Source organism: Emydura macquarii, unplaced genomic scaffold, assembly GCF_026122565.2.
Source record: "Emydura macquarii macquarii isolate MOO-44397 ecotype Brisbane River unplaced genomic scaffold, CSIRO-AGI_Emac_v2 contig_1253, whole genome shotgun sequence".
Taxonomy (NCBI): Eukaryota; Metazoa; Chordata; order Testudines; family Chelidae; genus Emydura; species Emydura macquarii.
In genome coordinates, this window is record NW_027131390.1 from 71,356,483 (window position 1) to 71,383,884 (window position 27,402).

Below are 27,402 nucleotides of genomic sequence, written 5' to 3' on the forward strand. Positions count from 1 at the left end.
AAAAGTTAGGCATTGCAACACTGAGCATTGCAAGAGTCCCTCTGTGGATCCAGGCCTTTGAGCCCTTCACAAAAAGAGAAGTTCAAGGATTGCAGACAGTGCTAAATCCTGATTCAGCCCTTACTCAGCTACAATCCCCACTAATTCAGTGAGAGTTTTTCCTGGGGAAAAATTGAGTAAGGGCTTCAGGATGTGAACATCTCCATTCAAAGAGAGCCCTACCCAGAATTTACTGTATGGGATGGTTTAAAAGAAGTTTGCAAACATAGGGCCAAGTCTTGAATTCCTTACTAAGGTAAAGTCAAAAACCTGGCTGCATGCAGCCAAAACTATGTCCACGAACATGCATTTAAATTCCAACCAGCTTTTTGGTTCAACTCATATTTCTGTCTCTCATATTCACTTCTCATGAACATTCGTATGACACATTCTTTGTTTGTGTGAATGTTTCTTTGTACAACTACCCATATTTGCTAGTGACCAAGGCTATTTGTACAGACAAGTGCGCACTATTTTTGTTGCTTTTTTGCCTCTTTAAAAAGTTTCAATCATCCAAGTAGTGAGCAGAAACACTACCATATGACCTAGTCAACCAGGTAAACCCCACAAATACTGAGTACTGAATAGGCCACAGTCACAGTTTTCTGAAATGTGCTCCCATTTAAATGTTTTGAAAGTGAATGAATTAATGAAAAATCAAAATCTGTTTGTGAACAGAAAAAGGACTAGATCTGTCAGAAAATGAATTGACAGTGAATAATTTGATCAACACTGGACAATTTTCATTACATCATTTTTACTTGAATACAGACTTTTGGACTCGTTTATGGATAGACTGATTATTCCCTAGTGAAGGTCTAAAAGGCTATCTTTCAAAAACTTTTAATAGGTGTTAGAGAACACCACAGAGAACCAAGCATTCAGAAATGTTTGTTTGTGACAGTTAAGTTGAGCACTGACATTGAAAGATAATGTGTCTGTGCTTCCTGGGAATGATGAGTAAGGCATATAGTCTCAGCCTGCAGTACGTGACACGTTATAGACAAGGTCTGGCATAGGTAGTGGCAGATTAGACAGTTTCATTTTCTGCTGCAAATGTTGACGTACAGGGGGCACTGCTGCTAAAACCTTTCAAGGAGGATCAGCAGCTGCAGCAATGTCTGCTCTACTCACAGAAAGGTTTGCCTCAGGAAAAATTAGATCTGGCTCATTACACCATGTCGCTGTGCCAGAGATAGGGTGGTAGATAGGGATCATGGGGGTTTAGGCAGTTGGAAAAGGGGCTTCTGGGGTGCTTAGACAGGAACAGAAGCATCTGGTTCAGAGTGTTTCTATAGGAGAGGTTGCCTAGGAATATTTCTACCACTGATGAACCCAAATCAGAGCAGCCAGTCCAACACACCTTGAATTTTCAGGAAGTTCAGGTTCACATGTGAACTTTAAGGCTCTGGTCCATTTTTCCACCTTCCAGTAGTGAAATGGGCATCATTGGAGTATCGTCCAAACCTCATTCTCCTAAACTAAGAACAATATGTTTATTTTTACTGCTTCGCTTCTGGTGGATAGGGCACAGGTGAAAGAGTGAAGTTCAGGCTCAACATGGAGCACCACAGACAGGAAACCAGAAAAAAAAAAGTCAAAGGAATAAGTTAACTGGCAATTCCCCAGGAAAGTGATGCATTGTGAAATAATGACTATGAGAAGTATGGTGCCAGAGGCACAATTTTTGAAGGGTCTGGGGCAAAACTGGTCAAGAAGAGTTGCCTGCCCAACACTGTATCCATCTACATTGTTATACATCACTGTGGCGTTGAAGAATTCACAACTTTATTACAACGAACACAGAGTAGCTGTGTAGCTCTCTCGATCTTTCCTTCCCCCACTCTCTTGAGTAGTATTTTATTGTAAATATGTGATTTTGGTGGGGTTATTGAAGGACAGCTGGATCAAAGAAGTGGCACATTACCCTGCCACTGATAATGTAGGAATATGCAAGCTTTCCCAGGCCATCTGAGGAGGGGGAGACAGCATACTCCCTCCCTTGATGGGCTGAGTATTTCATATTGCTCCTCAAGTAACCATGTAGCCAGCAGAGCAGAGTTATTGACAGGCCACAAAAGAAAGCCCATCCAGTCCTCTGCTGGACTGATAGATCAACAACTAGGCCTTCTGAAAGAAGGAGTGAATAGGTGAAAGAATATCAGGGGAAATACTGGCCCCCATGAAGTCACTGGGAGATCTGCCATTGAGTCAGTGGAGCCAGATTTCACAGAATGAGTTCAGAGGCTTTTCAGCATCACCTGTGAAAAAAAGGTGGTGAACTATTTGTGAAGTAACAAATCAGAAGACAACAAAATTAGCTGGCCAGTACATTGAAAAGGAATGACTGGTGAATGAAGACACATATTAAGAGCACAGGAAATGGATTGAAAAGTTGGCAAATAAGGTAGAAAAGACAACCAACAGAGTGAGTACAGCAAATCTGAAAGAAGATAAATGGATAATTTAACAGCCATTCAGTTTTGAAGAAAGACAAAGGACAAACTACATTGCATCAGAAAAGGACTAGAAATGATGATGGATGAAACACTTTAACTGTTGAACACAACAGAATCACAGTTGCCTGCAGAATTCCCAGCTGAGGGTAAATTTAAAAACCTAAATAAGGATATGAAACTGATAAGGATTAAAGAGTTGTTCAAAAATCTATGTAATGGCAAGGCAGAAGGCATTGATCGCTCCTCAGTATAAATGTTGAAAGAAAAGGGGAGTCATCTCATATTTTTCACAAACTGTGTTAAAATATGCATGTAAAAGGCGTATACTGAATCCTTGGTTTTATTAAGTTATTATGAACAGATGGGCTATCAGTTTGCCTAGATATGGTAGCAACACATCAGTTAGCTATTTCAATAGATTTCCAGGCTCTCGGTCACATTTCTTCCCTTTGACAGCAAGAACAATTTTGACTCTGATCAGAGCACACTTTGCTACAAAGAACTTACAAGTATAATATACTTTTTCCTCATTATAGCATATGGGTCATTTTATCAATAAAAAAGAAGCTTGTTTTATTAATCCCCTAGCCATAACTTTATTAGAAACAGATATTGCAGCATTATTTTTGACAGCGTACAGAATGTTTTGCTTTCACCAGAAGGAAACTTTAATAACTATTCATTTCAGAGGCTGTTGAATATATTTTTTGTATGATAGATCACCCCTCCTCACAGTTTGCTTCTCCTGCACCAATGAGGGCAACTACAGCCAGGTGAATTCATTCCCTAGGGAGGGCAGGCACTGTTTTTGTCATTGCCCTCCTTTGGAGGTTTCACAGGAGACAGCTGCTTTAGATTATATTGGTAGGCTCCAGAAAAACTGCACCAGCAGAAGTCCAGAAGGAATGCAATGATTTAGTGCAGCTCTAGCTTCCCTAGCCACACACCAGCCAAGACTCTGGGAGCTGTGCTTGCCCTTCTAGGCCACCCATCAGTGGGAAGCACGCAATCTTCTTCTACAAGTGCAACTTCCTCTTGTGGTGCACTTACCCCTTTTGGAGTTTTGCATCTGGGTCTGATGACTGAAGCTGGAACAAAGCTGGCCTTTTATCCATAAAATAAAGCAATAAAATATGCACACACCTCTGTGAAGTAGCTCCTGGAAGCTAATCAACCTGTTGTCCTTCATCTTCTGTAGCAAGTCGCCAGAAAACAAACCTCTTTTAGCAATACAGTTTTGTTTTTCAGTACTAGCACGTATGTAGAGCTAGCAAACCAAGGGATGATTTTGGTTTCATAAAACATCGTCTTGTCAGGCCAGAGCTTTGGGTGGCTCATCTATAGGTTCCATTTTCCTCTGACCTCAAAAATTTCAAGGAATTTCAGATAAATGGTTCACCTTTGGCCCATGTATTCCCTTATGAAAACCATGCCAGCAAAACTCAGAGTCCAGTTCAGCTCTGTTGTGATCCACACAGACTTTAGTGGTGCATCAGACCCTAACATCTGGTCTGAATTTATCTCTATGACTTCCTGGTCACTAGCTCTCCCTTCCATATCAGGAAATTCCTGCACTATAAAAATGAGTAATTAGAAACCAGTGGATGCTCAAAATAAAACAAGTCATATGGTCTTATTGCAAAACTTGCTTTACACACATTAGACCTGCAGCCATACTTCCTTGAGCTGGAATCTCATCAACGCTCATAAGTTAAATAAAGTCAGAACTGGTCAACATTTGGGAAGGAGCCTCCAATGAAAAGCCTGGGTCCTGCTGAAAGGTGGTATTTGTGATTCAGTAGGTGCCATTCTTTCCCTTGAGTCAGTTTGGCATTGGGTGAGATGCTGAGTTTTATTTATACAGCATTTTGGACTAAGAGAGACCTTCTCTCCCAAGCCACGCTGGCTCTGGGGGCCCATAAGGGAACAGTCCTCCTGAGATTAAAACTGCCTGGGAGCTGCTAGAAAAGTGCTCTTAGCAGAGGCCCCTCAACTTTGGAACTTATCCCACTGGTCTGACTGAGCTAATTTATTAACTGAGTGCAGAGCAAGACCAGTTTCTTTCCCTAGGCTTTTGCCTGCAGTGGTTGGTTGCGGGGCTTCAGTGGGATGCTTGGGGAATGTGTTTGTCTTTTTCAAGCTATGTTTTATGAACTAATGTCCATGTGCTATGAATTCATATTTGGAATTTTAGTAGTAAAGGACACAAACAATTCAATAAGTTTTTTAGCAGCAGCTGCTGTGATAGAAAACTCAGCTCTCTTTCTGTTGGCTTTATCATCAGGAGACATTCTTTTAAAACACCTGACTGAACTGCTGTCAAAGCACAATGCTCCTGGTTCAGTGCTCACCTGGTCTATATGGATATTGAACACAGGACAGATTCTGATACCCTTACTCGTTCTGAGTAGCATCTTCCTCCATGAGCAGTCCCTTTGACATAGTCAGCAGGATCAGCCCTTCAGAGCATGAGGGTGCCACACTAAGGGTATGTCTGTAGCAGAACCACACTAGGGGTACATCAGAGGTGTGACTGCAGCAGGTGTGGGTATATCTGTGCTAGCTTTCATAGAACTAGTACAGCAAAAAAATAGCAGTGAAAACAGACTGGCGCAAGACCGCCAGGTATCCTGGGTACACACTTGTATTGCCAGCCCGCACAGAAACCCACATCACGTGTGTCTTAAGTGTTATTTGTAACCATGCTACCCAAGCTGCACTCACACCTCCACTGGCAGTGCAGATATATCTTTGCACCACCTCTGTAAGGTAGGCAACATTTACTATCCACATTTTACAGATGAGGGAAATTGGGCAAAGAGATTCATTATGTTGTCCTAGGCTGCAGAAGGAGTCAGTGTCAGTCAGGCTAAGAAGTCAGGAAATCCTGGCCCTCAATTCTCCCTTCAGACCACTTGACTATGTGTACCAGTTAGTGATAGGCAAAGTTTGTAACAGCTGCAGGACAGTCCAGTAAAGCCAGTGGGTATGCCAGTCAAAAACATAGCTAATCTTACCCTCTTTGATCCCAGTCATGCAGCTCTGTTTGCCATCCTCCCATTGATATCTTCCTGGTTACCTTCACAGCCTTAACTCTGCCGACTTGTGCATAGGTATCATCACAAAGCATTACGACAGCTTCCATGACACAATCACACACTATTTTTCAAGTAATACAAGTCTTTGTCGACTTTTTTTCCTTATACCTTTGTCAGCTGCGTCCTATAAAATGCAGTGAATATATAGAGTTCCTACCTCATTCACTGTGCATCCTTTCATTCTCTCTTTGTGTGGCCTATGCAGAGTAACATAGAACAACAAGAACAAACAAGAACTGTCTGAGTTTGTAGAAAAAAATTGTGTGATACAGAACCATTTGAGAAACAGTATTTAATCATATATTTAAAATCTGCAATATATAGACACGGAGATACATGCCAACGTCACTGGTATTTCCTAACTTTTGAGTGTTAGATATCTAACATGAATGTTCTCTTAACATTTTTGTAATGGAAAATGGAGACAAAAAGCTTTTACACTAGCTAGGGATAACTTTATAAAGAATACCAATCTTGAGGCCCGATCCTGCACCTGTTATTCATGTGATTAGCCCACTCCATTGACATCAGTAGTGTGCGCCAACAGGTTTCAGATTGCCAGTGTTGGACTCTCCTCATGCTTCAAAGCATAAACTGATCAGCAGCTGGGGTCATTTTACTAGGGTACAAAGACATTCACAATAATAGCTGCATTATTGGGGATTTGTGACTTCTTCTGAAGCATTCAGTTTCATCCTTTGCCCTCTGAAGTCAATGGGAATTTTGCATCAGTAGGAGTGGGACTGGATTTTATGAACCTGGACACCAAATTAACGGGCATGGCAGTTCCTATGAGGAATAAATGAAAGAAAAAAAGAGTTGCATGAAGGAACATTACATCAAGAGATTTTAATTCAATAAAATGGAAAGTATATTGTAGAGCTAGAGGTACAGAACCCTGATTGGGCTAGAGCCAAATAAACTGAAATAGCTTTAGGGATAAATTGGTGAATTAATTTGGATCATGGACAGGTGCTGTGAATGTAATGCAGTAAATGTTCGAGAACCTGCCAGGGAGGAGAGAAACGTTGCTTTTGAGATAATTTCCCAGAAGCTTCATAAAAAAAAATTGATTACAGGCATTTAATAAATAAAACAGGGCCAGAAATATAGTAATCAAATGAGTTTTTAATTACATCTCAGGCACAAATAAAATCCAGTTTGTGTAGTTTGTGTCAGAAAAGTCCTAGTAAAATGCTTTGGTAAGTGGAAAAAGTAAAATAAAGGCTCATTTCCCATAGGAATTACAGTAGTAGGTTTAATTAAGAGTAGATCAAAATAAAGGGGAGCAAATCCAAACTATAAAACACTATTTCTGTATTGTAAACATCTAATCAATGTATGAATAGATATTTTATATAATGTGTGAAAAATTTGCGCTGTGGAGCATTTCTAACATGGTAGCTTGACTAATGTGTAACAAGCTAAAGTTTTTTTTATTATTACACTCCATATTCTGTAACTATTTAACAGAATTAATTGCCTGTGATGTAATAAGACTGAAAAATCAAAGATCTGGTTTATTCTTTGTGAAATATTGCTTTCAATTTATTTTAGCCAATTTTAATATCCTTGGGTAATCTTAAGGAGTATACTAAAAGCATCCTCATCCTCCTTATTTAATCTTTAAATGCCTGAGTTACTTGACCTTTTAACATACACTTAAATCCAAATTTATGAGCAATCTATATATCCACATAGGGAATCAAAAAGATGTTCACATTTCACAAAATATGCTGATTAACTTGCGATTCAAAAAGTAGAACTGATGCTGGTGCATTCTCAATACAGCAAGGGCCAACACTGTTTGGACTTTTAGGAGCCAGGAGCAGGATATGGTCCTTTAGGCTTAGCTTGGTCCATGTTCATGTACCCATAGGGACAGCGGAAACCCCAAGCAGAGATACTGCACAGCACTTGTGGCAGTAGAATATCTTGTCCATGTATAATGCCAGCAATTCCACCTTCATCAACCAGTACGAGGCTATCGCTGCACCACTTTTGGTATGCAACAGGTAGTGACATCAGCTCTGCAGCAGGATGGGAAATGGACTGGACTAGGGCCACAGAAAGCAAAGAACAAATCTGCTTTGGTTCTAGGATCCCCTTATTACCCATACTGTGCAAGCTAAAGGCATGTTTGTCAGATGTCCTGGCTTAGAAACATTATTCTGACCTGCAGCAACAGACCTTGCACCACAGCAGGTCATTTCCAGAGTGCTTTCACCACCCTGGTGGACAGGGAACTGAAAACGCCAAACCTGTGGTGTGGTCTGATTCTGTGGTGGGACTGCCGCTCAAAGAGCAGAGTACAGAGTCTGCCTGGAACTAAAGAACAACTGTCAGGCATTGCCAGGTGTGCCCAAGTTCCCAGTCTCCTACATCTCCTTTACATTCACTGTAGGCAGGTATACGTTATTAGTGCAAACGTCTATAGCATGGGCAATGTGTACATCATTCTGTGTTTTCAGGTCACGGGGTCTGGAAGGTGCAGAATACTGTGTCTCTGCCTAATGATAGTTTTCAAAAGTGGTGATTTTTAAAAAATCATCAAAAATTTGCACTTTTTCATCAAAATTTTGAAAATTCAAGACATTTCTGCTAGCTCTAGCCCTGTCTGTTGATGCACATCTGTAGATGCATTGCCATCGCTGTGACAGGATGACTGCTTTTCATAGGAAGTTCCTGGTGAACTGCTATTAGGGCTTGTATGTCTAATTGACTGCCTCTGAATTCTGGAGGGGGTTGCCTGTCCACACCAGCAATGAGTTTCTCCCACAAATATTAAAGTTTATAGTGGGCTGTATCACATAGGTTAGCAGAAATATGTAATGCTCTGAAATAAAGAGCTAGAAACATAGAGCACTCAGAGGTGGGCTAGTTGCTGCCGACAGAAACATTATAAATTTGAACATGCTAAGTCCTAAAATGTTGCTACAAAGTAATTGAAATGCCACTGTCAGGCATACCATTTCTGAAACTGATTGGGAGACCATTTAAGCTCTGCCTCTAACCCCTCCCACTGGGCTTCAAGTCTCACTCCATGGTAACTGCATAGTCGAAGCACTTCACAGTAGATTTACTCCATGCTCTAGACAAATCAATTAGTTACTTATAGTCTGATTTTCAAAAAGGCTGAGCATTTGTATTTCCTACTGAATCAACTGACATTGCAGGTGCTCAGCACATCTTAAAATCAGGTCATTGAACTTTAATCATCAAGCAGGAACTCAATTAAAAATCTACTAAGACTTACTTCAATAGGTAACCAAGCTTCCCTGACTTGCAGGGTACCCACATTAACCTACAATTCTAGAGAGTCTTCTGGGCTTGTGAGGCCATTTAAGCTGATTGCAGGTGAACTAACATAGAATCATAGAGTTGGAAGGGACCTCAGGAGGTCATCTAGTCCAACCCCCTGCTCAGAGCAGGACTAACCTCAGCTAAATAATCCCAGCGAGTGTTTTGTCACATCTTGGTGATTTGGTTTAAATGACAGGATTAACAGCAAAAAACCCATTCCTACCATCCCCTGTATTTATAAACATTCTGCATGTCTGTAAAATTGTCTGCTCCTTCATTTTCCCGTCTCTCCAAATTCCTCCACCTTGCTTCAGACTGCAAATATGCACTTTACATTCCATCACAGAAAGCAGAATATCCAACCTGCTTGTAGAGGCCTCACACTGTTAATGGAAAGGGTTGCACAAGAGTGATACAGCGAACTTTCTTTATCTCAAATCTAACAGATCTGACCAGTGCAGGGCCCCATACACTTCAAATTTAGCAGGCATGCTGCTTTACCCATTCTTAGTGTATGTTCACTGCTGTTTTAAGGCTCCATCTTTAGAAATACGGTGTCACAGCCAGGGTACAAATGGTGACTTCTCAAGCATGCATACATAGTTCCAAAATGAAGGTTTGAGGTTAAAAGGAAAATATACATCTCTAGTAATCTTCCTATGAAGGTCTACCATGGCTATGTCATTTGGGGCCTGATCCAAAATCCACTGAAGTCAATGGAAAAATTCTCACTAACTTCTTCAGATCCAGCCCCGTGTAAGGCTGTTGGCTTCAATGAGACTAGAAAAGAAAACTATTTCTGTGCTTTATTCAAGTTGCTTTATACATTCTTTATTCTGAATATGTACAGCTCAAGTGAGTGTTGTATGAACATTAAACTCAGCTGAGAGGTGATGCTGCTCCAGCCTTGGAAAGCACATGCAGGTGCTGACAGTTGCTGACTGCCATGTGTTGCTTACCCACATAATGTGAAATCTAAGCTCCCTTATCTTCAAGGGGATTAGAGGCTTGTTCATGAACTCTCTTCAACTTGTGCATCTTGTCATTCAACTAATAGGCCTCCTGCTCATAGACACCAGGAACCCAGTGGTGATCCTGCAACCCTTGCCCTCCCAAGTAGCCCCAGGGGTAACAATGGTATAATTCACAGGAGTAAAGACTAGAGGGAGGCTAAACTATTTGTGGTGTTGCCAACTTGCATGGTATTACTGAGAGTCTGGTGATAGCTGGTGTTTTAAGAGCCCCAGCTGCTGGAGACAAGTGACTATGTGAGACTTTCAGCTTTCATTTTAAACTAAAACTCAGGGTGAAATTCTGTGCTGAGCCTCTAAGGGAATGTCTCTAGTACTGGAGCAGCCCAGAATCATTAGGCTGCACATAAACCACTCTTTTGATTTGTGAGTTCTCTGTTGAGCCACTTAGGGTACTGCAAAAAAGGTGTGTTCTTAACCCAGGGTAGCTAACTCGCATTCTCTAACTCAGGTTAAAATAGCAGTGAAGACACAGCAATTTAACACTGGAGAGCAACTCAGGTTTAACCCCAGGTTCTCCTATAAGCTGTAACTCGAGCTGCTACGCCCAGTTAAAAGCCAGGTGGCTGTGTCTTCACTGCTGTTTTAACCAGAATTAGCTAGCGCCAGTTAAGAACATACCTTAAATGGCTCAGCACAGAACTCACAGCTCCCAGGAATTGGGGTTGATGTGGCTTAGGCCCCTTCTGATCCAGGCCCACTCCAGGGGCTAGAGAGGCTTTTAGTGGCCTCCCTGAGTTATTCTATGGGTCACATTGCTGCCTGGAATCTCCATAGCACTGCATGCTGCAGCCCCGCTCTCAACACTGCTCTAAGCCTGGGGATTGTGACAGGGTTCACTCCTTGAGAGAAAGTCTTATGGCTGTCTGCCCCAGTTCCTATGTTGGGGAACTCTTCCCTTGTCCACATACGGGGCTTTTCAAGCCCTTTGCACTTGCTCCTTTACTCAGTACAAAGAGGCTGAAGGGGGGGGGTGAGGATGTCACCCTAAGTTTCTAGCCCTCATGACTGTGGAAAAGAGTTTGAAAATGTAACCTGAGTACACCCCAAAAGCTCAAACCCAGAAGGCAAATAAAAAGAACCTAAAATAGATTGTTTTAAAATCTCTTGATTTTAAGCCAATTCCATGATTTTTGACTCTTTGGGGTTGTCAATACTGGTGCAGCCAACAGGTTCCCTTTATCTAATTATTCACTATATGTGGGAACAGAGAATCAGAAATATTGTCAGTATTTATTTGTTTTTCTCCCTTTTATATATTTCTCCAGTCTCTAGTGAAGGTGAATGTGAAACTGAAGCCCATGTTGGACTCTGTGGCAGTAAACAGAGGTAAATGGGAGGAGCTGCACCAGACAACACTTCTCTCCCAGACAGCATCCTCCTCCTCTTCTTCCAGCTTTACTATGTCTCTTGAAGACATACATTAAGCCTACAAATGTCAGCTGCTGTTATGACGACAGCCATCTGACAGGCTGTCTTAAGCTTAGTCACATCATTTTTTAAAAATGCTTCCACAGACATGATTAATTGATTGGATGTAATTTTGCTGGCTATGATTTAGCTTTTACCTGTGAGTTCAGTTGGTCTGACAAGAAGGCCTGTGATAAGATGATGCTGATATCTGGAGTCGCATCGAAGACACAGCACAAAAAGCAATCATTCAGCTCCACCACATTTCAACTGCTACTGTTAAAAAAAAAACAAAACCCCACACACACCAACGAGACTGACATACAAGAATTTACAGCTTAATAAAATTAATACAGAGCAGACTTGGAATGCACATTTATAAATGCATATGCAAGGAGCTGAGGGAAAACAGAATAGCGTGTAATTACTTTGTTGTTTTGCATCTTTTCAGTATTTGTTATGAACCAATTATGCCTGCTTTTGTAATGTTTCTCTCACTCTTCCTTCCTCTGTTATGCTTGAGAGTTCTGAAAAGCCTGCTTTGTATTCTACAGAAGTATTTTTTTACAACAAAGCTTCTTAGTGATTGATCAGGGCTTTTAGAATTGCCTGTCTTTGCTACATTTAAAAACAAAACTTTATTATCTTTAAAAATACCAACCTGTCCCAGCTCCCATAAGATATTCATATTAACAATGCAGTGAATTGCTTTGCAGGTGGAAATTTTATAAAGGCAAAAATTATTGCATGGTAATTTGGGTTTGTTCTTTTAGAGATACTGTTTTTAAAGCATTCATTTTTTAAGCTGTAGAGTTCCCAAAAGAAAGGACTAATGGCCTTTAACGAAAATAGGATAAAAAGAAAATCTGTTGCCTTGTGCTAGAGAATCTGCATTGAAGAGCATACTATGGATGCGTCTTTCTGCTATAATTTCCAACTGACATGAACATTTTGACTGTTACCCATAAGATATGGTAGGGGAAGAGAGTACCATCACATGGGATATTGACTACCTCTTATTTCTCTTACCATTCTTCTACCCTATTACAGCTAGCAGAAAGCAAATCAAAGATCACATATCGGATAAACTGTTGTACATAAAATTTTAATCAAACATGATAGATCAAGAATTTAAATGTCTAGTTCTCAGCGATCACACTAGCACTGCAAGACGGTTGGCCTCTTCCAATTAGTGCTGAGATCCTTGGCAAACAGCACTTAATCTGTGACTTGAGACTGCTTGCTCTATTCAAAGCACCTGAATACAAGAGGATGCATGACAAAATGCTTCCCGCCTTTAGAACTTCAAAAGCATGAAATCGCCCCATTCAAGAGAAAAGATCATCAGTTATTAGAGGTCATGACAATGTCATTTTGAAACTAACAATGGCTACTACTGGGTAAAAACAGCAAAGAAATTAAAGCCAGCTTCTGATCTTATTTACACTGGTGTCAAACCAGAATAACTCACTGACTTCAGTGGAGATACTCTGAATTGTCACTGATGTAACTGAGATCAGAAGCTGGCCTATAAAACCAGATTTTCCACAAAAACTAAGTACCATCCTCTCCCACCTAGGCACCTAAGTAAGATGGGCGCTGAGCACTTTTGAAAATCTGACCATTACTATCTAATTGACAATTTTAAAAAATATGTCCATTTATTAAAACGCTTTGTACTACTTATAATTTGTGTAGACATTAGAATGCCTGGTTCCAGAACCACTGCAAGAAAATCTAGTTATCTAAACCACTGAACCATATCAGGTTTACTACCAAAGAGAAAGCCGGGGGTGGGGTGGGTAGGTGAGAATCTATGCTATACAGAGATGAATACATGCACAGTCTGTATGAACGTGTTTCTGTTACCTTTCCACCTCCTCATTCTTTCTCAAATAATGAAAGAGCTGGGATAGTCTGCTGCAAACCTATATAAAACTTATTTATATAATATGTGCTCTATGGGAAAAAACAGACACCATGATTGACTTGGTAGTGCTGGCAGCTACACATAGCTTTCCTGAATTTTGATATTACATATTGTTAAGTGTAACATAATTTATAGTACATATCCTATAGCTTCCTCCAAGGTTGAGTTTTCCCTCATTTCCTTTCCTTTTTATTGGCTTCAGTGCACTGTTGCCCATAGCAACACCCACTGGCAGTGATGGGAATTCAACATCACTGCCACCTGACATACAGTTGGGGCCCTAACAATGTCAACCATCAATCAAATGGCTATTTGTAATTGCCTCCATCTATTTCTCCTGTCTTGTGGGTATCTTATCTATTGTGGGTCAAAATTCAGAAACTGCTGACTAATGCTATGATTCTATTCTTTCACAAGAAAGCAAATGAAAGATTGTAGCAGGATCCTCATAAAATTCTGCTTTCAAACACACTGATGCAATTTTGTTGAAATTAGTAGGATTGTACTGGTAGAAGTGAAAACAAAATTTGACCACTGGTATTTTGAAGATTGAAATACTAAAGTCTTGGGCACAAAAAAAAATCTTAGCATTAAAGTTTTCACACTTTTAGCTTGAAATCCTGGCAACACATTTGTATTTCTTCAGAAAAAGGGGAATATTTGTACAGAAAAGTATACAATATTGGTTCTCAAACCTGGGATGGTGTCAGAGACCTTTGTCACTGTGTCAGCTTCATTATTAAAGGTTTTGGTGTTTGTTGTTTCGGTGCAAAAACAGCTTTTCTAGAGAAACAAACTTTTCCAGAACTGAAATGTTTTGTAAGCCTATTCTAGGAAAGAAGTGCATGAGAGATCACTGTAAAGTGTAGACTAACAGCCAAACCCCGCAGTCCTTGCTCAGTCCTTTGCTGATGCAGAGATCCAGCTGGGTGGTTCCACTGCACAAGTGGGAGGAGCAAATTTGGGGGGAGAGGAGAGGCTTGTAGAGAGTGTCTGTCTACAGCATACTGAGCTCTGGACTGCAGTTACTACGTGTTTGCTATGTCACAGGGACCCGTGGGGGTTAGCACGGGTTTAAGCAGGGCAGAGGAGGACCCACTTGTACCCAGAAAGGAGGGCTATGACAGCCTTGCTCAGCCCTTTCCCCCAGCCTTCCTGTGGAGACACCCCACACACAGATCAGCATCCCACTGGGCAGTGAAGAGTCCCCAGTCATTTGTCCCCATCTTCAATAGGAATTTTGCCTGATTAAAGACAATAATTTGTCTGTAAGATATTTGTGGCCCATAACTACAAAGTGCTGAGCACCTTCCATTAAAGTCAGTGGGAGCTCTGGATGCTTAATTCCTCCCAGGAGGTGCTTAGTACTTAGCAGAATCTGGGCACTGGCACACCGTCATTTACAAGGTTTGAATTTGTTGATTAGTAGGATTTGTGCCCATCAAGTAAATAAATGATAAACAATAGTATGGATGGGTATATTCCATTTTAGCTCAGGTATTCATTGAGTCACTAGAACAGCAGCTGCTTTTTCTGGCCTGGTGACCTTCTTAACCTCTCCTACTTCTGGTGCACTGCATGTTTATGAACATGCCTAATTATCAACAAAGCCAATACCAGTATTCACAAAACACTTTTGAAAACTGCAGCCAGCGGTGCCTGATATAAAAAATAATTAGTGGGATTTAGACAGTTCACTAGTTCATGCTAATATAAATAATGTTTCAGCATACATACTGAATATGTTAGTTGGCCTTTACTAAAATTAAGAAATTCTAGGTATATCTAGATATTTTGTGTATTTATTAAAGTTTTAGGACTAGCTTTAAGGTTTCATGATTACATAAATCTGTCAGAACAAAATTAACAGAAGGCACTTCCAGTGCTCAGAATGTCAGGAAACGTGAAGCAAGAAAATGATACTGGCAATCCTCAAAGAATCTGAGGATTTTATTAACATTAAAATTTTCTGGATTGGTTCTAACCAGTGAACATAAAAAGATATAAATTAGCTGAAATAAAAGGGTCCAGAAGTTATCATCAAGGATGTGCTATTGAATTTGACAGTACTGGGATACATACTGTATATTACTTGTTACCTTTTCCTTCTCTGATTATTTTGGATTATGAAGCTTTTGGATTTAATTTTTAGTTTACAAGCATGTTGGACATTGCATCTTTCAACTCTATGAGAAATACTGTTGTAAACCAAGTCTGTGTGTTTGTGAGAGAGACATTATACACATGCAGAGTCAGGCATAAAATGTATTTTTTCTACAGTAAATGGAGCCTATGTACTGTAAAAATGCATAACTTGGGACTGGAAATTTGTCTTATTGCATCTGTTTCCTTTCTATATTTCTTATTGTAATTCCATTTCCCTCATTGTTTTGTTTTAGTTTCTGTCAAACAATTCTGATTCAACATTTTTTAAAAGCATGTTTTGAAATGGACAAATTGGTTTTCTTTTATTTGTCTCATTAAAAATTAATAAATCACTTTAATGGTTTCCTGTAATTTCTTCCCCCCCCCGACCCTCCCAGAGGACTATCTAATTATCAGAGCCTCATCTATTGGTTATTCATTCATATAGAATCATAGATTAGGATTGGAAGAGACCTCAGGAGGTCATCTAGTCCAACCTCCTGCTCAAAAGCAGGACCAACCCCAACTAAATCATTCCAGCCAGGGCTTTGTCAAGTCGGGCCTTAAAAACCTCTAAGGATGGACATTCCAAGACCTCCCTAGAAAAGAAAGAGTAGAAGCACTAAAAACACCTTTGAGGGGTTCAAATTTCATTTCTTGAAACAGACCTGCAGCCCTTTTTCATGGAAGCAAGCCTTCATTTCAGGGAGTTGCACCCAATTTACAGTGTTGTGACCAAATGCCCATGACTTCAATGGGACTATTTGCAGGTGGGAGGATTACTCACACTAGTAAGGGTCTTTGATTTGTAATTTTCGGGATGATGTGCCATTATCCAGAAGAAATGGTACATATGCTTAGCCATTTCTGATGAAATGTCACATTGAAATAACCCATGTTTTTTAAGTGAATAACTCTTAAAAAGTTCAAAAAATGTTCATTTATCTCAATAAGGGCTTTGGAAATTATCACCAAATTCTTGTATGACATACATATATCTTGCTTTACCTCGGGCCCTGCTATTTATGGGCCCTGATGTGTTGAAACGGGTATGTCTGAGGCCCAAAAAGGGACAAGATACTATTACTTATTGTTACAACATTAAACATTTAAGTATGGTCTGGGATTTTGCGTCATGTTATACTGGCTTACTCTTGTTGTAACAACCACCATTAGAAACTTTAACCTTTCATTCAAGATACTGAAAAAGGAGGAAACAGTTAAAGCATCTGAAATATTAAGTAAGGCTTTTATTTTAACAATATCCCTTAATCCCTTTACCTATATCTGCGGAGTTTTTATAGGGGAAAAACCTATATGACCATCTTTTCAGATCCTTTTGAGGAAAAGAGAAGTTAGTTGAGATGGTCTGAAGCAGTTGCTGTAGAATTCTGATCCCATTTCCGTGAAGACAAAACATACACAAAAAGGGACAGAAAAGAACAGCAAAGATAGAAAATGCATCTTCTATTTCTGGTGCCAACTCTCACTTGAACCTTGCTGCTGAAGAAACATGGGCACAGCAAAAGGCTTTTATCAGCCACTTTGAGACCTGACAGACTTGCACCAGCCTCAGGCTTTCAACTGCCTCATTGGTCACAGGCTCAACACAGCATTGCAAAAGCTGCAGTCTTGGCCAGCCAAGCCAGACTGTTATTAAACAGAAGGCAAAAGGAGAAAGATAGGAAAGAGAAGAAATAAGGCAAGGAAAGAAAAAAAGACACAAGGCAGGGAGTGACCGCAGGAACCTAAGTCTCACATTCTAGGTGTTGCTTAGACTTTGCCGAAGCCACTGGAGATAGCAATGTCATTGGTTCTCTCTGTCTGGCCAGTCTGATCAGAACATCTTTCAGGATCAGGACAACAAAGACCCAACAGCATTGTTATGGATCCTGGGGTCTCAGGAGACAGTGGGGCTGCAGCCAGGGTAGTAAAGTTTGCTCCTCCCATTCCACTGTGTGAATCAACAGTGTAAAACTTTCTAAAAAAGCAAACATCATTCTGGAATCTATTAGCAGGAGTGTTGTAAGCAAGACACGAGAAGTAAACTCTTCTGCTCTACTGTATGCAGATATGGCCTCAACTAGAGTATTATGTCCAGTTCTGGGCGCCACATTTCAAGAAAGATGTGGACAAATAGGCAAAAGTCCAGAGGACAGCAACAAAAATGATTAACAGTCTAGAAAACATGACCTATGGGGAAAGACTGAAAAAAATTGGGTTTCTTTAGTCTAGAGAAGAGAAGATTGAGGGGGGACATATTACCAGTTTTCCCAGTACATAAAAAGTTGTTACGAGGAAGAAGGAGAAAAATTGTTCTCGTTAATCTCTGAGAATAGGGCAAGAAGCAATGGGTTTAAATTACAGCAAGGGAGGTTTAGGTTGGACATTAGGAAAAACTTCTTAACTGTAAGGATAGTTAAGCACAGGAATAAATTACCTAGGGAAGTTATGGAATCTCCGTCATTGGAGGTTTTTAACAGCAGGTTAGACAATTACCTGCCAGGGATAGTCTACATAAAACTTAGTCCTGACATCTTCACTCCAAAGTTTTTCAAGGACATCAAAAGGAGTTGATGGATGGAATGTTGATCCTCTCATTACTTTGTCTACCAATTAAGTAGCATTTCTGATTCACCAACTTTGATCCATTAATTTCTGATTCCATTCTCCTTTTGTTTACCAGTTATGATTAAGGTTAACATTTTGTCACAGTTATTTTTAGTAAAAGTCAGGGACACGAATGAGCAATACAAAAAATTCATGGAAGCCTATGACATGTCCCTGACTTTTACTAAAAATAACTGACAAAATGGGGCTGACTGTGGGAGGGCCCAAGCTCTGCTGTTTGGAGCTTGGGATCCTCCCGGCGCATGGGTCAGGCAACAGGGCAGAGGTGAAGACCATCTGTGAAGATGCCCCTTGCCTCATGTGGTTCTGTTGAAGTCTGTGGGTTCAGGTAGGAGAACCCCTAGTTTCTTCAATAAAAGGGCAAGGGGAAAAGTCACTGTGGATTGATTTAAATCAAGGCAATTTAAATTAGTGATTTAAATCATCAAGTGGAAAGCCTTGATTTAAATCATTGATTTGAATCAACTTTTCCATTTGTACTTCAGTTATTTTCTAAAGAAAGGTGCATTCTCACTGGTTGATATAACTATTAAAACATGTTGATTTACAACTAAATAGCCTTTACACTAGATTCGGTGTATCTTTTTGCTACCTAGGAGGATACACTATTATTATATACATTTATTTAATAGCTTATATAGCTTAACAGTTTCAAATTCTTATTAATTATACATTTTTAGTATGTCAGAAAATGGTGAATAATATATGGCTTATTTACTAGATAATTCACTTTTTGCTCATGATTTGTGTGTATAAAATTTATTTTTATTAAGCAAAACTGCCTTCAATGTTTTGGTACGTGAACTTCTCTTATCAACATGTTCCACATTTCCAATTAAATGATTTATTAAACAAAGGGATTAAGTGTAGTCAGTGAATTTAAATAATTATTTCAGGTCAGCCTGGGAAAATTTTCAAATATGCCTAAGTAAAAGTGACTGGAGCTTAAAGTTATACTCACCTACATCTCTTGAAAATGAGACAGTCTCCTAAATTACATAGGCTGACTTATAGTGCCATATTTATAAAACTTGACCTCAAAAGTTAGATATTTTCTCCGATTCTTTCTTTATATAGAAAAGCAGCCTTTAACTCTAACTCTGACTTTTTATAGTGACTCATTGTCTCTGCATGTTTATATTTTATTCAAATCTATTACGAGATTTTAAGAAGTTTAGGTCTTAACATATTTTGTATTAAATTCAGATTCCATTTTAAACAGGTTTATGTAAAAAAAACCCCAAAAACATAATTTAAACAAAATAAAAAAACCCAATTTAAATTAAAAAAATCAAATTTTTATCCACACAGAAGTTATGACATTTACCTTCCTACATATTGGAGAAAAGGCCCCAGTGTTTATAATTGCACAAAGTTAGGCAGGCATTAGTTTACTGGCCAAATTCTGCTACTTATGTATGTGCAACTCCCATTCTAGTCAATAGGAGTTGCAGCTGTGTAGCCAGGAAGATTTCAGCCCATGGGACTAGATCCACAAAGGGACTTAAGTGCCTAAGTCCAAAATTTAGATTCTCAAAACCTCTGCTCAGCTGCGGTCTGGCCCTAAAGTCACTAGGTGCCTAAATCTCCACGAGTAGATATGCACAAAGTTCCCTAAGGTCCTGGAGAGCTGTTCAAACTAGGCATTACCTGCCCTGATGCAGAAGGTTTTATCAGAAGCCGCCTAAGAGCTCTCCTACCAAATTGGGTACTGCCCAAATCACAGCAGTGGTGGTCTTATATCTTCCAGTCCATTGGTAAGAGCACTCACCCCTGGGTTCAAGTCCCCACTCACCTCCCAGTGAGTGCCCTAAGCATTGGGCTCTAAGGTATTCTGAAAAGGGGAATCTCTTCTGTTGAAGCTGTTCCACTTTGTATGGAATGCTTAAATATTCACTGGACTAGGCATTTGAAACAGTATCTTACAGGAGAGTGCACTAATCATTGGTCCACAGTCATTCTCATGGGTCTCTCTGGCCCAATGAATTTTTAAATATTTTATGCAAAGTGGAACAGCTTCAACAGGAGAGAGACTCATCTCACAATATCCCATAGCCTCCCCACTGCTCCAAATAAGAGACAGTGAGTATTTGACCAGGTCTCCCACAACTGTTCTAACTACTGGACGACTGAGCAGAGGGTGAGGGGAGGAGGAGAGGAAGCCTCCTCAGTTTTTGTTTTTTGGAGAAAGGGTTGAGCTGTCTTAGGCACTTAACCCCAGGGACAGTTAATTTATGTGAATCCTGAGCAGACAGAGGCATCTCCCTCCAGCTTAAGAGTTAAGCACCTAAGTCCTTATGAGGGAGAGGGGGGCATAGGCCCTGCGCACCTTTCCTTGGCATTTCCTACTGGCTATCTTAAGCAGCTCCCTGCCCAGTTTGCTGGCTTCTGTGAATCCCATACTGAGATCCTAACTCTCCCTATGCATTGCACCTAACTTTTGGCTGAGGATTCCACTGGATAGCAGGGCACTTCACGTTAGGTGCTGGCTGCAATGCTCAGGTAAGTTCCCTTTGTGGATCTAGACCCTGGTGTCCATGCAATCTCTCTTCAACAATTTGTATCTATCTTACAAGTGCAACCTGGTCAAACTACCAACAGTATTTGTTAGGTGGATCCTTCGATTTTGTTTATTCCACAACTTGTGTAAACTGAAAACCTGAACTTTATCAAGATCACACTCTCTTACTTTGAAATCTGCTCTGAGTTTTTAAATTACATTTCTAAGATCATACCATGAAAGGGTAATCCTTCAACATTTTAGAACACTTCAATGTATTGATTGCTCAACAAAGATTACAGCATTAATTAAAAGGCCTTCCAAAAACAAAAACACACAACCCACCAATCTCTATTTCTCAAGTACCCATCAAAAGCTGAATGAAGTTGAGCAGTCAGACCAACTTTGATATCCATGACAATTTTGGTCTGTGATTTGTGTATTCATTTAATTTGAAAATGATTTTGCCTTCATCTGTGAATGCAAACTGTGTGCTTCTATTCCCTGACACCCCAGCCAGTTCTCTGGAACAGTATTACATTAAAAATATATAAATAAAATGTTGCACAGACACCCTTCTTATACCCATCAATGGCTATATTCAGAACTAAGCTGTAACAAAAATATACTGTTGGTAATTGCAGAGGAACATAATTGAACACTTTTTCAACAAAATCTTTGATATATCACAAAATAAGACCTAACCTGAGTGTAGCTTATTTATGCATCTAAATAGCTTATGTAGTGGGTTTCCTTCTCCTCCCCCCAAATACCATAAAGCGATAGTGGTTAATTTTGTGGCAAGCTTAATTTTAAAAATCTTAAATCTGTTTAACTTCTGTTTTTACACACCAATGTCTGCAAACAAGTGGAACTCATTTTTAAAATATTTTATAAGATGGCTTAGCACTAGTGCAGAAATCCAATATATTGCATACACACTGTGCCTCATTTAGCCTCAAGTGAAACTTAAATTGTAGATGTCAGAAAATAAAGGTTTATAAAGATACTATTACAATCTAACTATAAAACCCGAGAAATCCACATACTTTTGGGTATTAGTCTCTTAATTAATTAACAATATATATCTGTGTCTATTATTATACTATTAAACCATTAAAGAGTCCTGCTTCAATTAAATCATGAAAGTCTAGTTGAGGAATTTGCTACTTCTTGTCCATGAAAGACAACATGGCTAAACCGTTAGGAATAAGTCGATTGGGGGGTGGAGAGTGGGGGTTATTCCTGGATCATCCATCAATTTACTGTGTGACCCTGGATGAGTCACATTTGGCCTGTGTTTCAGCAACCAACACCTTTGGAAGTTAGGACATTAATCTCTATACACCTCAGTCTCTTCTTCTATAAAATGGGGCTAATACTCCTCCCCCCACACACCTTTGTAAAACGCACTGAGATCTGGGTTACAAATGGTAGCGGATTGCCCTCTAGTGGCCGCTCTCCGCCACAGCTTCCGACTTCTCACAGCCCTAGTAGGTAGGTGAGCTGAGCTGAGCTGAGCTCCCGCGTGGTGTCAGCACTGAGGCGGCACCAGGTTCGATCCCTGGTGCAGGGCGCCCGGGGCAGTTTCCAGGCTACCACGGCAGGTACCAGGCCGGATCAAACTAGGCATTTTTCGTCACCAAGCCAGCCTGGCCCTGGCCCTGGCCCTGGCCTTGGCCCTGCGGCCCTCTGGGGATGGACGCTCGGGACCCGGCGGGTTTACCGGCCCCGCTGGAGACAGGCCAGGCAGCCGCTGTTTTTTGTTACGCAGGCACGCGGGTCCTCCAGCCACAGGGAGGCGGGGGAAGGGCCACGCCCCTGCCGAGAGGGGCTGTCAGCCAGGCCCAGGCTCAGGCCCTGCCTGCGGCACGCTGCTCCCCGCGCCCCTCCTAATGGTGGGGCTTTGGGCTGAGCAGCTCTGACTGAGCCCGCCCGGGCGGGCCAGCCGCAGGCAGCCAAGTAGCCACACATGCAACGCGCCATCCTATTGGCGGAGCAGCCCGCAGAGAGACTGCGATTCCCAACATGCATTGCGGCACGCCTATCGTCTCCACGGGCTCGCGGCCCAGCCCTCACTCCCGGAACAAGCCGGAGAGGGGCGCAGAGCGAGACACACTCACCGGCCAGGGAAATACGTCATTTCTGCTTCCGACAGAACGGCCGCCACCCGCGCGATAGCTGTGGAGGAGGGCGGTTCCCTTCCAGTTCCAAGCGTTTCCGGTTTCCGCCCAGGCTGTTGCCGTGGCAGCGAGGACGTGAGAGGAGCCGTCCGACTGACAGTCGCGAGTACTTCCGCTTCCGGTGGGGCGCCGCCGTTGCCTTGGTAACGGAGACAGAGGGAGGGACGCACTGGCCCTGGTAGCCGCGGGCATGGCCGGAGCCGCTCCCATCCCGGACGGGGAGTTCACGGCGGCTATTTACGGGCTGATCCGGACCGGGCGGTTCGCGGAGGCGGTGGGGATCCTGGGCAGCGAGCTGCAGAATAGCAGCCGCTCCCGGGCCGGCCTCTCCCTGCTCGGCTACTGCTACTACCAGCTGCAGGACTTCGCGGCGGCGGCCGAGTGCTACGAGCAACTGGGGGCGCTGCACCCGGAGCTGGACGAGTACCGGCTGTACCAGGCCCAGTCCCTCTACAAGGCCGGGCTCTACGCTGAGGCCCTGCGGGCCGCCAGCCCTCTGCTCGATGTGCCCGCCTACCAGGGACGCGCCCTTCGCCTGCAGGCTGCCGCCCATTACGCCCAGGGCGACCTCTCCGCGGCCAAGAGCCTGGTGGAGCAGGTGCTGGCCTCTGCCACCGAGAGTAGCCCCGGCGCCGCTGAGGATCCCTCCGAGCTGCCAGATGCCGAGGTCAACCTGGGCTGCCTACTGTACCAGGAAGGGCGGCACGAGGAGGCCTGCGGCAAATTTGCAGGTGCCATGCAGGTGCTGGGCTACTGCCCCGAGCTGTCGTATAACATGGCGCTGTGCTGCTACGCAGCCAAGCAGTATGCGCCTGCCCTCAAACACATCTCTGACATCATTGAACGTGGCATCCACCAGCACCCCGAGCTCAGCGTGGGCATGACCACCGAGGGCATTGATGTCCGCAGTGTGGGCAACACCCTGCTGCTGCACCGCACCGCCCTGGTGGAGGCCTTTAACCTCAAAGCCGCTATCGAGTACCAGCTACGCAACTTGGAAGCAGCCCAGGAGGCACTCACAGACATGCCGCCAAGGGCTGAGGAAGAGCTGGACCCCGTCACCCTGCACAACCAGGCGTTGATGAACATGGACAGCCGGCCCACTGAAGGGTTTGAGAAACTACAGTTCCTTCTGCAGCAGAACCCTTGCCCACCAGAGACCTTTGGGAACCTGCTGCTGCTGTACTGTAAGCATCAATACTATGACCTGGCTGCCGATGTGTTAGCAGAGAATGCCCATCTGACCTACAAGCTGCTGTCACCTTACCTGTACAACTTCCTGGATGCCATGATTACGTGTCAAACTGCTCCTGAGGAGGCCTTCCACAAGCTAGATGAGCTGGCAGGAACAGTGACTGAGCAGCTGAGAAAGCTTACCAAGCAGGTGCAGGAAGCTAGGCAAAACCGGGATGATGAGGCTGTCAAGAAGGCAGTTAATGAATATGACGAGACTCTGGAGAAATATGTGCCTGTCTTGATGGCCCAGGCAAAGATATACTGGGACATGGAGAATTACACTATGGTGGAAAAGCTCTTTCGCAAGTCAGTGGAGTTCTGCAATGAACATGAGGTATGGAAGCTGAATGTGGCTCATGTACTCTTCATGCAGGAGAACAAGTACAAAGAGGCCATTGGCTTCTATGAGCCCATTGTCAAGAAGCACTATGATAACATCCTGCAAGTCAGTGCCATTGTGCTGGCCAACCTTTGCGTCTCTTATATCATGACCAGTCAGAATGAAGAGGCAGAGGAGTTGATGAGGAAGATTGAGAAGGAAGAAGAGCAGCTCTCTTATGACGACCCTGATAAAAAGATTTACCACCTTTGCATCGTTAACCTAGTGATCGGCACACTCTACTGTGCTAAAGGAAACTATGACTTTGGCATCTCAAGGGTAATTAAAAGTTTGGAGCCTTATAACAAAAAGCTAGGCACAGATACTTGGTATTATGCTAAAAGATGCTTCCTGTCCTTGCTGGAGAATATGTCCAAGCACATGATCATGCTGCGTGATAGTGTTATTCAAGAGTGTGTCCATTTTCTAGAGCAGTGTGAACTATATGGCAGGAACATCCCAGCTGTTATTGAGCAACCACTTGAAGAAGAGAGGATGCACAGTGGGAAGAACACAGTTACATATGAAGCTAGGCAGTTGAGGGCACTGATGTATGAGGTCATTGGGTGGAATATGTAAATACTCTGGTATTTCTATACAACACAGATATGGACTTTCTCTTGTTTTATTTTCACTTTTGTTGATGTTGACCCTGGTTATACAAAGTAGTATATTTTCTTTTTGATGTATAGCATTTAAATATATTTGTATACTGTTTTGCTGTATTTAATGGAAAATGGTGTACTAGCACAAAATTAACATGTGTTTAATGACTAACAATCCTCATGCACCAGTGATATTTTATATGGGTTTTTTTTAGTTCTGACTACCAAGAATCTTATTACAGCAATGTTGTGGAAGTTATTCTGTGTATATGGTTTTATTAATGAAGCAACAATCACTAGCTTTTTTCATCTGTCTGTCGACACTTTGAAATAATTTCTCCTTCCCTACTTCAATGGAAATATCAGGCAGTGCTTTAATTTATGTTCATTTCCTTCTTTTGGGAAATGCTTTCTTTCTTTTTTTCTATTCCACTTCACAGATCTTATGTTATAGTGGTTGTATTTCCCAATATAAAAATAGGGTTTTTTTTTATAAAAATGAGGCTACAAAAAATTAGCAGTTTTCTGTTATTTTTACCCTTGTGCTTGGGGTTGGGCAAGTGACAGGTCTAATTCAGGAACTGAGAAGGAGGTGAGGTGTGTGTAGTAGAGCAGAGAAATGGGAACCAAGTTTACTCTGCTTCTCTTCCTTCAATGAGCCTCAAAGATGAATGTGTTCCTGGTTCTGTGGTGTACATTACACTGGCAAGATGGGTATTTCTGTACATTCTAATGTAAATTGGGCTGTGATAAATAGGAGTTGGTTCAGGCATTGGTCACTTCATTTCTAGTACTTATGACCTACTTTCATAGCTAGCTCTTCCTATGTTATGTTACTACCATTGCTCCCTTCCAGTTTAATAAGTTATGCATTGCATGTCACTTCATGTGTTGGTCTTAGAAGTACCGTCTTGTCTACTATCTCCCATCTACTCTCATCTCTAGAGTTTACTCGATAGCTTGTTCAAAGTAGCACATGTGGAAATAACCCATCATTCGGGGTCTGTCCTGGTGTGTTTAGATATCTGTTCCGTCTCTCCCTTTGATGGCAATAGTACTCTTACAATTTGCCAACCTCAGGTAAGGGCTGCATGAATTAGTAATTATATCAGAATCACCAGTGTTCAAAAGATTTTAATACCAATTTCATATGAGACTTACTGCTCCTATCCTGTGGTGAAAAAAATCTAATCTTCAGTCAGTTTTCTCCTCCTACTTGATACCTCTCAGAAAAGCTGTTCATTTACCTACTCCCACTCCTTCCTTCTGCAGCTGCGCTAATACTGGATCTAGACAGCCATCTCTATATTCCTCCTATACCTTCTGAAACATATGTTCCTTCTTTGTTACCTTTGTGCAATCCAGCCCTCTGCTGGTCACTGTCCAATTGTCTTCCTGAAGGCTGTTCTCTTCTTTGCACACCCTTCCTCACAAATTGGTGATAAACCTGAAATATCCTTCTTAAAGGATCTATATTGTACCTTTAATCCACTCCCTTTAGATAGCTTCCCCTTGCACTGCTTATTCAGTAAGATTTCAAATTTCAGGAACGCTTGGCTCTAAAAGTCCAGTTCAAGTCCAGTCAAGCTGTGGTTGACCTGGCAAGAGAAAGGAGATCTTTTGACCAGTTCACGTATTAAGTGTGTTTATTGGTTTTACTGAGTGTGCGGTAAAGAATCCAGATGCAGTGAGAGCCCCCCCTTATGTATACTGACTTTTCCACGTCTTCATCTTGTTCTGCTATGTTCATCACCCCTTTTTTGTCCAGAGACCAATCGTTAACACCTCAAAATTTGTCTTTTATAAGGTTGATCATGAATGGCAGGTCCTTGATTAGTAACATCAAACAGAAGGCTTACAACAGTTTCAACATTGGTGAACTAAATGTGTTCACACACTGGGAGAAAAACCTCTGGTGAGGGGTACAGTTGCTCATCAGATTTTCAGACAAGGGAAATGGGTGTGTTTTAGGTAATATTAAGGCTTAAGCAGAGTTTCTGAAATGATGCTAAATGCCTTCTGATCCAGACTACATGCGGAAAGAAATAATTTTCAGCATTAGCTCAGCTGCACCCTGTCAGCAATGGGCAAACTTCCTAGTGTAGACAAGACTAGAGCATGCCATTTGGCACAGCGTCATAGAAGTAAGGCCTCCATAGTTCATTACTCATTCATGGAGCCATCCAGCCCCGCACCATTATATTAACTATTTTCCACTACTCTTTCCACATGAGGCAGGAGACCTGTGATTTCAATTTTTGTTCACATTCATGGAGCACAGCAGCAGGCAGTAAAGCATCTTTCTGATTTACAGTGAAATTGTATTATATATTATGCAGCATAAACAGCATGACCTTTAAAAAAGGGTTTTTAAAAGTCACTCCACATAAGAGACTGAAGTGCAGGCTGTGGGCAGGGACACAGGGAACATCAGGGCTTTGTTTAATATTCAT

General features: G+C 41.7%; 2 protein-coding genes and 1 long non-coding RNA gene across 3 annotated transcripts in view; 2 read left to right on the forward strand and 1 right to left on the reverse strand.

Annotated features, from left to right (window-relative positions):
• PDE11A (phosphodiesterase 11A) overlaps nt 1-11,357 on the forward strand; it is a 191,312-nt gene extending 179,955 nt beyond the window's left edge. The window contains exon 20 of the mRNA XM_067549179.1: nt 11,199-11,357. Coding sequence (XP_067405280.1) covers nt 11,199-11,357 — 159 coding nt within the window. The remainder of the gene's footprint in view (nt 1-11,198) is intronic.
• On the reverse strand, nt 5,838-22,770 carry LOC137153611 (uncharacterized). Its single transcript, XR_010919849.1, has 3 exons — nt 22,670-22,770; nt 11,499-11,616; nt 5,838-6,385 (listed from the first exon to the last, which is right to left on the reverse strand). It is a non-coding gene; the product is annotated as an uncharacterized lncRNA (long non-coding RNA).
• An 11-nt stretch (nt 22,771-22,781) lies between these two features.
• Nucleotides 22,782-27,159, forward strand: IFT70B (intraflagellar transport 70B). Its single transcript, XM_067549180.1, has one exon. It carries the CDS (start codon nt 22,920-22,922, stop codon nt 24,921-24,923), a length of 2,004 nt encoding a protein of 667 aa, XP_067405281.1. The 5' UTR covers nt 22,782-22,919; the 3' UTR covers nt 24,924-27,159.
• The last annotated feature ends 243 nt before the right edge of the window (nt 27,160-27,402 follow it).